Source organism: Oncorhynchus masou, unplaced genomic scaffold, assembly GCF_036934945.1.
Source record: "Oncorhynchus masou masou isolate Uvic2021 unplaced genomic scaffold, UVic_Omas_1.1 unplaced_scaffold_625, whole genome shotgun sequence".
NCBI classification, from domain to species: domain Eukaryota; kingdom Metazoa; phylum Chordata; class Actinopteri; order Salmoniformes; family Salmonidae; genus Oncorhynchus; species Oncorhynchus masou.
In genome coordinates this window covers 330407-346386 of record NW_027016844.1, presented here as the reverse complement: position 1 = coordinate 346386, position 15980 = coordinate 330407, and the positions used below count along the sequence as shown (strand labels likewise).

Genomic DNA, 15980 nt, shown 5'->3' with positions numbered 1-15980 from the left:
CACACTGGCCTGGCCCAAAACCAGCACTAATAGCATGAAGACAGCCATGATCTAAGAGGTATGAGGATGACTGTCCAACCACAGTGTGGGCCAGCCTCCAGTCCTGGGAGACAAACCATAGAGCAGAGCTCTGGGAGGGATCCTTCATTCAGACAGGACACAGCACAGAGAGCAGAGCTCAGAGGGATCCTTCATTCAGACAGGACACAGCATAGAGAGCAGAGCTCAGAGGGATCCTTCATTCAGACAGGACACAGCACAGAGAGCAGAGCTCAGAGGATCCTTCATTCAGACAGGACACAGCACAGAGAGCAGAGCTCAGAGGGATCCTTCATTCAGACAGGACACAGCACAGAGAGCAGAGCTCAGAGGGATCCTTCATTCAGACAGGACACATCACAGAGAGCAGAGCTCAGAGGATCCTTCATTCAGACAGGACACAGCACAGAGAGCAGAGCTCAGAGGGATCCTTCATTCAGACAGGACACAGCACAGAGAGCAGAGCTCAGAGGGATCCTTCATTCAGACAGGACACAGCACAGAGAGCAGAGCTCAGAGGGATCCTTCATTCAGACAGGACACAGCACAGAGAGCAGAGCTCTGGGAGGGATCCTTCATTCAGACAGGACACAGCACAGAGAGCAGAGCTCAGAGGGATCCTTCATTCAGACAGGACACAGCACAGAGAGCAGAGCTCAGAGGGATCCTTCATTCAGACAGGACACAGCACAGAGAGCAGAGCTCAGAGGGATCCTTCATTCAGACAGGACACAGCACAGAGAGCAGAGCTCAGAGGGATCCTGCACGCTCAGAACAACAGATGCTCTCTCTCTCTGGTCCTCCTGCACACTCAGAACAGATCCTCTCTCTCTGGTTCTCCTGCACACTCAGAACAACAGATGCTCTCTCTCTCTGGTCCTCCTGCACACTCAGAACAGATCCTCTCTCTCTGGTCCTCCTGCACACTCAGAACAACAGATGCTCTCTCTCTCTGGTCCTCCTGCACGCTCAGAACAACAGATGTTCTCTCTCTGGTCCTCCTGCACACTCAGAACAACAGATGCTCTCTCTCTCTGGTCCTCCTGCATGCTCAGAACAACAGATGTTCTCTCTCTGGTCCTCCTGCACGCTCAGAACAGATCCTCTCTCTCTCTGGTCCTCCTGCACACTCAGAACAGATCCTCTCTCTCTGGTCCTCCTGCACACTCAGAACAACAGATGCTCTCTCTCTCTGGTCCTCCTGCACGCTCAGAACAACAGATGCTCTCTCTCTGGTCCTCCTGCATGCTCAGAACAACAGATGCTCTCTCTCTGGTCCTCCTGCACGCTCAGAACAATAGATGCTCTCTCTCTGGTCCTCCTGCACGCTCAGAACAACAGATGCTCTCTCTCTGGTCCTCCTGCATGCTCAGAACAACAGATGCTCTCTCTCTGGTCCTCCTGCACGCTCAGAACAACAGATGCTCTCTCTCTGGTCCTCCTGCACGCTCTGAACAATAGATCCTCTCTCTCTCTGGTCCTCCTGCATGCTCAGAACAACAGATGCTCTCTGGTCCTCCTGCACGCTCTGAACAACAGATCCTGTCTCTCTGGTCCTCCTGCACGCTCAGAATAACAGATGCTCTCTCTGTAACTCCGTCTTCTACTCTCATTAGCACAGACTTTGTAGGTCGCAGCTATTTCGGAAGGTTTTAGCCACAATGATGGTGTTGGTATGTGGTTGTTTTACCTATGCAAGTTGAATGCACTAATTCTAACTCTGGATAAGAGCGTTTACTAAATGACTAATATGTAGTGTCGTGTTATTGCTCCACATACCCAGTACTCTGTGACTGATGTCTTGCGTCGATACGCTGCATTTACACATGAAGCACAATTATTGTCAAGCTGATCTGATTGGTCAAAAGAACAATTAGTGAAGAAAAAAAAAAGATCAGATTTGAGCTGCCTGTGTAAAGGATACCAGAGCGACAAGTCTCATTACCTTTGAAGCATGGAGGAGGAGGTGTGTTAGTGATCATTACCTTTGAAGCATGGAGGAGGAGGTGTGTTAGTGATCATTACTTTTGAAGCATGGAGGAGGAGGTGTGTTAGTGCTCATTACTTTTGAAGCATGGAGGAGGAGGTGTGTCAGTGCTCATTACCTTTCTGATGCAGGCCCTTCTTCTCATAGAGGATGATGAGCTCGCTGTACTTGTGGGCCTTCTTCAGGATGTACTCACTCTCCTCAATGTGACAGTGGTTATTATCCAGACGCAACAGAGGGGACACCAGGGCCACGTTGGTCTGGAGAGAGACACTAGATTAACACAGGGGACACATTGGTCTGGAGGGAGACACTAGATTAACACAGGGGACACGTTGGTCTGGAGGGAGACACTAGATTAACACAGGGGACACGTTGGTCTGGAGAGAGACACTAGATTAACACAGGGGACACGTTGGTCTGGAGGGAGACACTAGATTAACACAGGGGACACGTTGGTCTGGAGAGAGACACTAGATTAACACAGGGGACACCAGGGCAAATTGTTAAAAAGTCGTTTATTAAACTTTGAAAATCAATGGTTTTTAAATTTGGTATAAAGCGAAGTTCCGTGACCATGGAATTATCCATACGTACATGCAGGTAGCATTACAATCGAATGGGGGAGTACAGCTGAGGTATCCATACGTACATGCAGGTAGCATTACAATGGAATGGGGGAGTACAGCCGAGGTATCCATACGTACATGCAGGTAGCATTTGAGCAGCGTGGTGTCGATGATCTGCAAGAGTTTCTTCCTGCTCTTGATGGTGGGAGTCCCTTCCATGAGGGGCGACGGGGTGGACGGCTCGGAGTCGTTCAGCTGCTTCACCAGGTGGCTGCGTTTCTGGAATACACACATTTCATTGTATTTATGGAGATGAGAAAGTCCACTAGGGAAGGATAGTCCACTAGGGAAGGATAGTCCACTAGGGAAGGATAGTCCACTAGGGAAAAGGATAGTCCACTAGGGAAAAGGATAGTCCACTAGGGAAGGATAGTCCACTAGGGAAAAGGATAGTCCACTAGGGAAGGATAGCCCACTAGGGAAAAGGATAGCCCACTAGGGAAAAGGATAGCCCACTAGGGAAAAGGATAGCCCACTAGGGAAAAGGATAGCCCACTAGGGAAAAGGATAGCCCACTAGGGAAAAGGATAGCCCACTAGGGAAAAGGATAGCCCACTAGGAAAAGGATAGCCCACTAGGGAAACGGATAGTCCACTAGGGAAAAGGATAGTCCACTAGGGAAAAGGATAGTCCACTAGGGAAAAGGATAGTCCACTAGGGAAAAGGATAGTCCACTAGGGAAAAGGATAGTCCACTAGGGAAAAGGATAGTCCACTAGGGAAAAGGATAGTCCACTAGGGAAAAGGATAGTCCACTAGGGAAAAGGATAGGCCACTAGGGAAAAGGATAGGCCACTAGGGAAAAGGATAGGCCACTAGAAAAGGATAGTCCACTAGGGAAAAGGATAGTCCACTAGGGAAAAGGATAGTCCACTAGGGAAAAGGATAGTCCACTAGGGAAAAGGATAGTCCACTAGGGAAAAGGATAGTCCACTAGGGAAAGGATAGTCCACTAGGGAAAAGGATAGTCCACTAGGGAAAAGGATAGTCCACTAGGGAAAAGGATAGTCCACTAGGGAAAAGGATAGTCCACTAGAAAAGGATAGTCCACTAGGGAAAAGGATAGTCCACTAGGGAAAAGGATAGTCCACTAGGGAAAAGGATAGTCCACTAGGGAAAAGGATAGTCCACTAGGGAAAAGGATAGTCCACTAGGGAAAAGGATAGTCCACTAGGGAAAAGGATAGTCCACTAGGGAAAAGGATAGTCCACTAGGGAAAAGGATAGTCCACTAGGGAAAAGGATAGTCCACTAGGGAAAAGGATAGTCCACTAGGGAAAAGGATAGTCCACTAGGGAAAAGGATAGTCCACTAGGGAAAAGGATAGTCCACTAGGGAAAAGGATAGTCCACTAGGGAAAAGGATAGTCCACTAGGGAAAAGGATAGTCCACTAGGGAAAAGGATAGTCCACTAGAAAAGGATAGTCCACTAGAAAAGGATAGTCCACTAGGGAAAAGGATAGTCCACTAGGGAAGGATAGTCCACTAGGGAAAAGGATAGTCCACTAGGGAAAAGGATAGTCCACTAGGGAAAAGGATAGTCCACTAGGGAAAAGGATAGTCCACTAGGGAAAAGGATAGTCCACTAGGGAAAAGGATAGTCCACTAGGGAAAAGGATAGTCCACTAGGGAAAAGGATAGTCCACTAGGGAAAAGGATAGTCCACTAGGGAAAAGGATAGTCCACTAGGGAAAAGGATAGTCCACTAGGGAAAAGGATAGTCCACTAGGGAAAAGGATAGTCCACTAGGGAAAAGGATAGTCCACTAGGGAAAAGGATAGGCCACTAGGGAAAAGGATAGTCCACTAGGGAAAAGGATAGTCCACTAGGGAAAAGGATAGTCCACTAGGGAAAAGGATAGTCCACTAGGGAAAAGGATAGGCCACTAGGGAAAAGGATAGGCCACTAGGGAAAAGGATAGGCCACTAGGGAAAAGGATAGGCCACTAGGGAAAAGGATAGTCCACTAGGGAAAAGGATAGTCCACTAGGGAAAAGGATAGTCCACTAGTGAAAAGGATAGTCCACTAGGGAAAAGGATAGTCCACTAGGGAAAAGGATAGGCCACTAGGGAAAAGGATAGGCCACTAGAAAAGGATAGTCCACTAGAAAAGGATAGTCCACTAGGGAAAAGGATAGTCCACTAGGGAAGGATAGTCCACTAGAAAAGGATAGTCCACTAGAAAAGGATAGTCCACTAGGGAAAAGGATAGTCCACTAGGGAAAAGGATAGTCCACTAGGGAAAAGGATAGTCCACTAGGGAAAAGGATAGTCCACTAGGGAAAAGGATAGTCCACTAGTGAAAAGGATAGTCCACTAGGGAAAAGGATAGTCCACTAGGGAAAAGGATAGGCCACTAGGGAAAAGGATAGGCCACTAGGGAAAAGGATAGGCCACTAGAAAAGGATAGTCCACTAGAAAAGGATAGTCCACTAGGGAAAAGGATAGTCCACTAGGGAAGGATAGTCCACTAGAAAAGGATAGTCCACTAGAAAAGGATAGTCCACTAGGGAAAAGGATAGTCCACTAGGGAAAAGGATAGGCCACTAGGGAAAAGGATAGGCCACTAGAAAAGGATAGTCCACTAGAAAAGGATAGTCCACTAGAAAAGGATAGTCCACTAGGGAAAAGGATAGTCCACTAGGGAAAAGGATAGTCCACTAGAAAAGGATAGTCCACTAGAAAAGGATAGTCCACTAGAAAAGGATAGTCCACTAGGGAAAAGGATAGTCCACTAGGGAAAAGGATAGTCCACTAGGGAAAAGGATAGTCCACTAGGGAAGGATAGTCCACTAGGGAAAAGGATAGTCCACTAGGGAAAAGGATAGTCCACTAGGGAAAAGGATAGTCCACTAGGGAAAAGGATAGTCCACTAGGGAAAAGGATAGTCCACTAGGGAAAAGGATAGTCCACTAGGGAAAAGGATAGTCCACTAGGGAAAAGGATAGTCCACTAGGGAAAAGGATAGTCCACTAGGGAAAAGGATAGTCCACTAGGGAAAAGGATAGTCCACTAGGGAAAAGGATAGGCCACTAGGGAAAAGGATAGGCCACTAGGGAAAAGGATAGTCCACTAGGGAAAAGGATAGTCCACTAGGGAAAAGGATAGTCCACTAGGGAAAAGGATAGTCCACTAGGGAAAAGGATAGTCCACTAGGGAAAAGGATAGTCCACTAGGGAAAAGGATAGTCCACTAGAAAAGGATAGTCCACTAGAAAAGGATAGTCCACTAGGGAAAAGGATAGTCCACTAGGGAAAAGGATAGTCCACTAGGGAAAAGGATAGTCCACTAGGGAAAAGGATAGTCCACTAGTGAAAAGGATAGTCCACTAGGGAAAAGGATAGGCCACTAGAAAAGGATAGTCCACTAGAAAAGGATAGTCCACTAGGGAAAAGGATAGTCCACTAGGGAAGGATAGTCCACTAGAAAAGGATAGTCCACTAGGGAAAAGGATAGTCCACTAGGGAAAAGGATAGTCCACTAGGGAAAAGGATAGTCCACTAGGGAAAAGGATAGTCCACTAGGGAAAAGGATAGTCCACTAGGGAAAAGGATAGTCCACTAGGGAAAAGGATAGTCCACTAGGGAAAAGGATAGTCCACTAGGGAAAAGGATAGTCCACTAGGGAAAAGGATAGTCCACTAGGGAAAAGGATAGTCCACTAGAAAAGGATAGTCCACTAGGGAAAAGGATAGGCCACTAGGGAAAAGGATAGTCCACTAGGGAAAAGGATAGTCCACTAGGGAAAAGGATAGTCCACTAGGGAAAAGGATAGTCCACTAGGGAAAAGGATAGTCCACTAGTGAAAAGGATAGTCCACTAGGGAAAAGGATAGTCCACTAGGGAAAAGGATAGTCCACTAGGGAAAAGGATAGTCCACTAGGGAAAAGGATAGTCCACTAGGGAAAAGGATAGTCCACTAGGGAAAAGGATAGTCCACTAGGGAAAAGGATAGGCCACTAGAAAAGGATAGTCCACTAGAAAAGGATAGTCCACTAGAAAAGGATAGTCCACTAGGGAAAAGGATAGTCCACTAGAAAAGGATAGTCCACTAGAAAAGGATAGTCCACTAGGGAAAAGGATAGTCCACTAGGGAAAAGGATAGTCCACTAGGGAAAAGGATAGTCCACTAGGGAAAAGGATAGTCCACTAGGGAAAAGGATAGTCCACTAGGGAAAAGGATAGTCCACTAGGGAAAAGGATAGTCCACTAGGGAAAAGGATAGTCCACTAGGGAAAAGGATAGTCCACTAGGGAAAAGGATAGGCCACTAGGGAAAAGGATAGGCCACTAGGGAAAAGGATAGTCCACTAGGGAAAAGGATAGTCCACTAGGGAAAAGGATAGTCCACTAGGGAAAAGGATAGTCCACTAGGGAAAAGGATAGTCCACTAGGGAAAAGGATAGTCCACTAGTGAAAAGGATAGTCCACTAGGGAAAAGGATAGGCCACTAGAAAAGGATAGTCCACTAGAAAAGGATAGTCCACTAGGGAAGGATAGTCCACTAGGGAAAAGGATAGGCCACTAGGGAAAAGGATAGGCCACTAGGGAAAAGGATAGGCCACTAGGGAAAAGGATAGGCCACTAGGGAAAAGGATAGGCCACTAGGGAAAAGGATAGGCCACTAGGGAAAAGGATAGTCCACTAGGGAAAAGGATAGTCCACTAGGGAAAAGGATAGGCCACTAGGGAAAAGGATAGGCCACTAGGGAAAAGGATAGGCCACTAGGGAAAAGGATAGGCCACTAGGGAAAAGGATAGGCCACTAGGGAAAAGGATAGTCCACTAGGGAAAAGGATAGTCCACTAGGGAAGGATAGTCCACTAGAAAAGGATAGTCCACTAGAAAAGGATAGTCCACTAGAAAAGGATAGTCCACTAGAAAAGGATAGTCCACTAGGGAAAAGGATAGGCCACTAGGGAAAAGGATAGTCCACTAGGGAAAAGGATAGTCCACTAGGGAAAAGGATAGTCCACAAGGGAAAAGGATAGTCCACTAGTGAAAAGGATAGTCCACTAGTGAAAAGGATAGTCCACTAGTGAAAAGGATAGTCCACTAGTGAAAAGGATAGTCCACTAGGGAAGGATAGTCCACTAGGGAAAAGGATAGTCCACTAGGGAAAAGGATAGTCCACTAGGGAAAAGGATAGTCCACTAGGGAAAAGGATAGGCCACTAGAAAAGGATAGTCCACTAGGGAAAAGGATAGTCCACTAGGGAAAAGGATAGGCCACTAGGGAAAAGGATAGTCCACTAGGGAAAAGGATAGTCCACTAGGGAAAAGGATAGTCCACTAGGGAAAAGGATAGTCCACTAGGGAAAAGGATAGTCCACTAGGGAAAAGGATAGTCCACTAGGGAAAAGGATAGTCCACTAGGGAAAAGGATAGTCCACTAGGGAAAAGGATAGTCCACTAGAAAAGGATAGTCCACTAGGGAAAAGGATAGCCCACTAGGGAAAAGGATAGCCCACTAGGGAAAAGGATAGCCCACTAGGGAAAAGGATAGCCCACTAGGGAAAAGGATAGCCCACTAGGGAAAAGGATAGGCCACTAGGGAAGGATAGGCCACTAGGGAAAAGGTTAGTCCACTAGGGAAAAGGATAGGCCACTAGGGAAAAGGATAGTCCACTAGGGAAAAGGATAGTCCACTAGGGAAAAGGATAGTCCACTAGGGAAAAGGATAGTCCACTAGGGAAAAGGATAGTCCACTAGGGAAAAGGATAGTCCACTAGGGAAAAGGATAGGCCACTAGGGAAAAGGATAGGCCACTAGGGAAAAGGATAGCCCACTAGGGAAAAGGATAGCCCACTAGGGAAAAGGATAGCCCACTAGGGAAAAGGATAGCCCACTAGGGAAAAGGATAGTCCACTAGGGAAAAGGATAGTCCACTAGGGAAAAGGATAGTCCACTAGGGAAAAGGATAGTCCACTAGGGAAAAGGATAGTCCACTAGGGAAAAGGATAGTCCACTAGGGAAAAGGATAGTCCACTAGGGAAAAGGATAGTCCACTAGGGAAAAGGATAGTCCACTAGGGAAAAGGATAGGCCACTAGGGAAAAGGATAGGCCACTAGGGAAAAGGATAGGCCACTAGGGAAAAGGATAGGCCACTAGGGAAAAGGATAGGCCACTAGGGAAAAGGATAGGCCACTAGGGAAAAGGATAGGCCACTAGGGAAAAGGATAGGCCACTAGGGAAAAGGATAGGCCACTAGGGAAAAGGATAGGCCACTAGGGAAAAGGATAGGCCACTAGGGAAAAGGATAGGCCACTAGGGAAAAGGATAGGCCACTAGGGAAAAGGATAGGCCACTAGGGAAAAGGATAGGCCACTAGGGAAAAGGATAGGCCACTAGGGAAAAGGATAGGCCACTAGGGAAAAGGATAGGCCACTAGGGAAAAGGATAGGCCACTAGGGAAAAGGATAGGCCACTAGGGAAAAGGATAGGCCACTAGGGAAAAGGATAGGCCACTAGGGAAAAGGATAGTCCACTAGGGAAAAGGATAGTCCACTAGGGAAAAGGATAGTCCACTAGGGAAAAGGATAGTCCACTAGGGAAAAGGATAGTCCACTAGGGAAAAGGATAGTCCACTAGGGAAAAGGATAGTCCACTAGGGAAAAGGATAGTCCACTAGGGAAAAGGATAGTCCACTAGGGAAAAGGATAGCCCACTAGGGAAAAGGATAGCCCACTAGGGAAAAGGATAGCCCACTAGGGAAAAGGATAGCCCACTAGGGAAGGATAGCCCACTAGGGAAAAGGATAGCCCACTAGGGAAAAGGATAGCCCACTAGGGAAAAGAATAGTCCACTAGGGAAAAGGATAGTCCACTAGGGAAAAGGATAGTCCACTAGGGAAAAGGATAGTCCACTAGGGAAAAGGATAGTCCACTAGGGAAAGGATAGTCCACTAGGGAAAAGGATAGTCCACTAGGGAAGGATAGTCCACTAGGGAAGGATAGTCCACTAGGGAAGGATAGTCCACTAGGGAAGGATAGTCCACTAGGGAAAAGGATAGTCCACTAGGGAAAAGGATAGTACACTAGGGAAGGATAGTCCACTAGGGAAAAGGATAGTCCACTAGGGAAAAGGATAGTCCACTAGGGAAAAGGATAGTCCACTAGGGAAAAGGATAGCCCACTAGGGAAAAGGATAGCCCACTAGGGAAAAGGATAGTCCACTAGGGAAAAGGATAGTCCACTAGGGAAAAGGATAGTCCACTAGGGTAAAGGATAGTCCACTAGGGTAAAGGATAGTCCACTAGGGAAAAGGATAGTCCACTAGGGAAAAGGATAGTCCACTAGAAAAGGATAGTCCACTAGAAAAGGATAGTCCACTAGGGAAAAGGATAGTCCACTAGGGAAGGATAGTCCACTAGGGAAAGGATAGTCCACTAGGGAAAAGGATAGTCCACTAGGGAAAAGGATAGTCCACTAGGGAAAAGGATAGTCCACTAGGAAAAGGATAGTCCACTAGGGAAAAGGATAGTCCACTAGGGAAAAGGATAGTCCACTAGGGAAAAGGATAGTCCACTAGGGAAAAGGATAGTCCACTAGGGAAAAGGATAGTCCACTAGGGAAAAGGATAGTCCACTAGGGAAAAGGATAGTCCACTAGGGAAAAGGATAGTCCACTAGGAAAAGGATAGTCCACTAGGGAAAAGGATAGTCCACTAGGGAAAAGGATAGTCCACTAGGGAAAAGGATAGTCCACTAGGGAAAAGGATAGTCCACTAGGGAAGGATAGTCCACTAGGAAAAGGATAGTCCACTAGGGAAAAGGATAGTCCACTAGGGAAAAGGATAGTCCACTAGGGAAAAGGATAGTCCACTAGGGAAAAGGATAGTCCACTAGGAAAAGGATAGTCCACTAGGAAAAGGATAGTCCACTAGGGAAAAGGATAGTCCACTAGGGAAAAGGATAGTCCACTAGGGAAGGATAGTCCACTAGGGAAGGACAGCCCACTAGGGAAGGATAGGGACAACACACGTCATCCAACAGGGACAATACCCCCCCACCTGTGTCAGGTACTACTACATGCTGGTTTACAACCCCCCCCACCCACCTGTGTCAGGTACTACTACATGCTGGTTTACAACCCCCCCACCTGTGTCAGGTAGTACTACATGCTGGTTTACAACACCCCCCCCACCCACCTGTGTCAGATAGTACTACATGCTGGTTTACAACCCCCCCTACCCACCTGTGTCAGGTAGTCTATGAGCGCCAGGTGAGCCTTCTCCAGTTCTGCTCCAGACAGACTGGGCAGGGGGTTGGGGTAGTGCAGCTGTTTACGGTAGTCAGCGGGGAGCAGGTCAGGATACAGACCAATCACATGTGTGGGATCTGTTGGAGGGAGGTACAGCGTTACTACCACCCTCTGTTCCCTGGACACTGCTGTTGACCTGAGGATTTATATTAGTTGACATTTATGTCCCTGATGGGAAGATGGTATTTCACACGCAGTCCTGCTGTACACAACATAGGTAAGGCAGCATGTCAAAAGTAGCACAAGTAGGTCGTTAACGGACAGACCTGTTCAGGTAGTTAACAGACAGACCTGTTCAGGTAGTTAACAGACAGGTAGTTAACGGACAGACCTGTTCAGGTAGTTAACGGACAGACCTGTTCAGGTAGTTAACAGACAGGTAGTTAACATACAGACCTGTTCAGGTAGTTAACGGACAGACCTGTTCAGGTAGTTAACAGACAGACCTGTTCAGGTAGTTAACGGACAGACCTGTTCAGGTAGTTAACGGACAGACCTGTTCAGGTAGTTAACAGACAGACCTGTTCAGGTAGTTAACGGACAGACCTGTTCAGGTAGTTAACGGACAGACCTGTTCAGGTAGTTAACGGACAGACCTGTTCAGGTAGTTAACGGACAGACCTGTTCAGGTAGTTAACAGACAGACCTGTTCAGGTAGTTAACGGACAGACCTGTTCAGGTAGTTAACGGACAGACCTGTTCAGGTAGTTAACGGACAGACCTGTTCAGGTAGTTAACGGACAGACCTGTTCAGGTAGTTAACGGACAGACCTGTTCAGGTAGTTAACGGACAGACCTGTTCAGGTAGTTAACGGACAGACCTGTTCAGGTAGTTAACGGACAGACCTGTTCAGGTAGTTAACAGACAGACCTGTTCAGGTAGTTAACGGACAGACCTGTTCAGGTAGTTAACGGACAGGTAGTTAACAGACAGGTAGTTAACAGACAGGTAGTTAACAGACAGGTAGTTAACAGACAGGTAGTTAACAGACAGGTAGTTAACAGACAGGTAGTTAACAGACAGACCTGTTCAGGTAGTTAACAGACAGACCTGTTCAGGTAGTTAACAGACAGACCTGTTCAGGTAGTTAACGGACAGACCTGTTCAGGTAGTTAACAGACAGACCTGTTCAGGTAGTTAACAGACAGACCTGTTCAGGTAGTTAACGGACAGGTAGTTAACGGACAGGTAGTTAACGGACAGGTAGTTAACGGACAGGTAGTTAACGGACAGGTAGTTAACGGACAGGTAGTTAACGGACAGACCTGTTCAGGTAGTTAACAGACAGACCTGTTCAGGTAGTTAACAGACAGACCTGTTCAGGTAGTTAACAGACAGACCTGTTCAGGTAGTTAACAGACAGACCTGTTCAGGTAGTTAACAGACAGACCTGTTCAGGTAGTTAACGGACAGGTAGTTAACGGACAGGTAGTTAACGGACAGGTAGTTAACGGACAGACCTGTTCAGGTAGTTAACGGACAGACCTGTTCAGGTAGTTAACAGACAGACCTGTTCAGGTAGTTAACGGACAGGTAGTTAACGGACAGGTAGTTAACGGACAGGTAGTTAACGGACAGGTAGTTAACGGACAGACCTGTTCAGGTAGTTAACAGACAGACCTGTTCAGGTAGTTAACAGACAGACCTGTTCAGGTAGTTAACAGACAGACCTGTTCAGGTAGTTAACAGACAGACCTGTTCAGGTAGTTAACAGACAGACCTGTTCAGGTAGTTAACGGACAGGTAGTTAACGGACAGGTAGTTAACGGACAGGTAGTTAACGGACAGACCTGTTCAGGTAGTTAACGGACAGACCTGTTCAGGTAGTTAACAGACAGACCTGTTCAGGTAGTTAACGGACAGGTAGTTAACGGACAGGTAGTTAACGGACAGGTAGTTAACGGACAGGTAGTTAACGGACAGGTAGTTAACGGACAGGTAGTTAACGGACAGACCTGTTCAGGTAGTTAACAGACAGACCTGTTCAGGTAGTTAACGGACAGGTAGTTAACGGACAGGTAGTTAACAGACAGGTAGTTAACAGACAGGTAGTTAACAGACAGGTAGTTAACAGACAGGTAGTTAACAGACAGGTAGTTAACAGACAGGTAGTTAACAGACAGGTAGTTAACAGACAGGTAGTTAACAGACAGGTAGTTAACAGACAGGTAGTTAACAGACAGGTAGTTAACAGACAGGTAGTTAACAGACAGGTAGTTAACGGACAGACCTGTTCAGGTAGTTAACAGACAGACCTGTTCAGGTAGTTAACGGACAGGTAGTTAACGGACAGGTAGTTAACGGACAGGTAGTTAACAGACAGGTAGTTAACAGACAGGTAGTTAACAGACAGGTAGTTAACAGACAGGTAGTTAACAGACAGGTAGTTAACAGACAGGTAGTTAACAGACAGGTAGTTAACAGACAGGTAGTTAACAGACAGGTAGTTAACAGACAGGTAGTTAACAGACAGGTAGTTAACAGACAGGTAGTTAACAGACAGGTAGTTAACAGACAGGTAGTTAACAGACAGGTAGTTAACAGACAGGTAGTTAACAGACAGGTAGTTAACAGACAGGTAGTTAACAGACAGGTAGTTAACAGACAGGTAGTTAACAGACAGGTAGTTAACAGACAGGTAGTTAACAGACAGGTAGTTAACAGACAGACCTGTTCAGGTAGTTAACGGACAGACCTGTTCAGGTAGTTAACGGACAGACCTGTTCAGGTAGTTAACGGACAGACCTGTTCAGGTAGTTAACGGACAGACCTGTTCAGGTAGTTAACGGACAGACCTGTTCAGGTAGTTAACAGACAGACCTGTTCAGGTAGTTAACAGACAGACCTGTTCAGGTAGTTAACAGACAGGTAGTTAACAGACAGACCTGTTCAGGTAGTTAACGGACAGGTAGTTAACGGACAGGTAGTTAACAGACAGGTAGTTAACAGACAGGTAGTTAACAGACAGGTAGTTAACAGACAGGTAGTTAACAGACAGGTAGTTAACAGACAGGTAGTTAACAGACAGGTAGTTAACAGACAGACCTGTTCAGGTAGTTAACAGACAGACCTGTTCAGGTAGTTAACGGACAGACCTGTTCAGGTAGTTAACAGACAGACCTGTTCAGGTAGTTAACGGACAGACCTGTTCAGGTAGTTAACGGACAGGTAGTTAACGGACAGGTAGTTAACGGACAGGTAGTTAACAGACAGGTAGTTAACAGACAGGTAGTTAACAGACAGACCTGTTCAGGTAGTTAACGGACAGACCTGTTCAGGTAGTTAACGGACAGACCTGTTCAGGTAGTTAACGGACAGACCTGTTCAGGTAGTTAACGGACAGACCTGTTCAGGTAGTTAACGGACAGACCTGTTCAGGTAGTTAACAGACAGACCTGTTCAGGTAGTTAACAGACAGACCTGTTCAGGTAGTTAACAGACAGGTAGTTAACAGACAGACCTGTTCAGGTAGTTAACGGACAGGTAGTTAACGGACAGGTAGTTAACAGACAGGTAGTTAACAGACAGGTAGTTAACAGACAGGTAGTTAACAGACAGGTAGTTAACAGACAGGTAGTTAACAGACAGGTAGTTAACAGACAGGTAGTTAACAGACAGACCTGTTCAGGTAGTTAACAGACAGACCTGTTCAGGTAGTTAACGGACAGACCTGTTCAGGTAGTTAACAGACAGACCTGTTCAGGTAGTTAACGGACAGACCTGTTCAGGTAGTTAACGGACAGGTAGTTAACGGACAGGTAGTTAACGGACAGACCTGTTCAGGTAGTTAACGGACAGACCTGTTCAGGTAGTTAACAGACAGACCTGTTCAGGTAGTTAACGGACAGGTAGTTAACGGACAGGTAGTTAACGGACAGGTAGTTAACGGACAGGTAGTTAACGGACAGGTAGTTAACGGACAGGTAGTTAACGGACAGACCTGTTCAGGTAGTTAACAGACAGACCTGTTCAGGTAGTTAACGGACAGGTAGTTAACAGACAGGTAGTTAACAGACAGGTAGTTAACAGACAGGTAGTTAACAGACAGGTAGTTAACAGACAGGTAGTTAACAGACAGGTAGTTAACAGACAGGTAGTTAACAGACAGGTAGTTAACAGACAGGTAGTTAACAGACAGGTAGTTAACAGACAGGTAGTTAACAGACAGGTAGTTAACAGACAGGTAGTTAACAGACAGGTAGTTAACAGACAGACCTGTTCAGGTAGTTAACAGACAGGTAGTTAACAGACAGGTAGTTAACAGACAGGTAGTTAACAGACAGGTAGTTAACAGACAGGTAGTTAACAGACAGGTAGTTAACAGACAGGTAGTTAACAGACAGGTAGTTAACAGACAGGTAGTTAACAGACAGGTAGTTAACAGACAGGTAGTTAACAGACAGGTAGTTAACAGACAGGTAGTTAACAGACAGGTAGTTGACAGGTAGTTAACAGACAGGTAGTTAACAGACAGGTAGTTAACAGACAGACCTGTTCAGGTAGTTAACAGACAGGTAGTTAACAGACAGACCTGTTCAGGTAGTTAACGGACAGACCTGTTCAGGTAGTTAACAGACAGACCTGTTCAGGTAGTTAACAGACAGACCTGTTCAGGTAGTTAACGGACAGACCTGTTCAGGTAGTTAACGGACAGACCTGTTCAGGTAGTTAACGGACAGACCTGTTCAGGTAGTTAACAGACAGGTAGTTAACAGACAGACCTGTTCAGGTAGTTAACGGACAGACCTGTTCAGGTAGTTAACAGACAGACCTGTTCAGGTAGTTAACGGACAGGTAGTTAACGGACAGGTAGTTAACGGACAGGTAGTTAACGGACAGGTAGTTAACGGACAGGTAGTTAACGGACAGACCTGTTCAGGTAGTTAACGGACAGACCTGTTCAGGTAGTTAACAGACAGACCTGTTCAGGTAGTTAACAGACAGACCTGTTCAGGTAGTTAACAGACAGACCTGTTCAGGTAGTTAACAGACAGACCTGTTCAGGTAGTTAACGGACAGGTAGTTAACGGACAGGTAGTTAACGGACAGGTAGTTAACGGACAGACCTG

General features: G+C 46.3%; 1 protein-coding gene across 1 annotated transcript in view; it reads right to left on the bottom strand.

Annotated features, from left to right (window-relative positions):
• Nucleotides 1–15980, bottom strand: part of LOC135539250 (vam6/Vps39-like protein) — a 46926-nt gene that overhangs the window by 23300 nt on the left and 7646 nt on the right. The window contains exons 5-7 of the mRNA XM_064965078.1: nucleotides 10845–10987; nucleotides 2734–2874; nucleotides 2145–2286 (exon numbers count right to left, since the gene is read on the bottom strand). Of these exons, the coding sequence (XP_064821150.1) occupies nucleotides 2145–2286; nucleotides 2734–2874; nucleotides 10845–10987 (426 nt within the window). The remainder of the gene's footprint in view (nucleotides 1–2144; nucleotides 2287–2733; nucleotides 2875–10844; nucleotides 10988–15980) is intronic.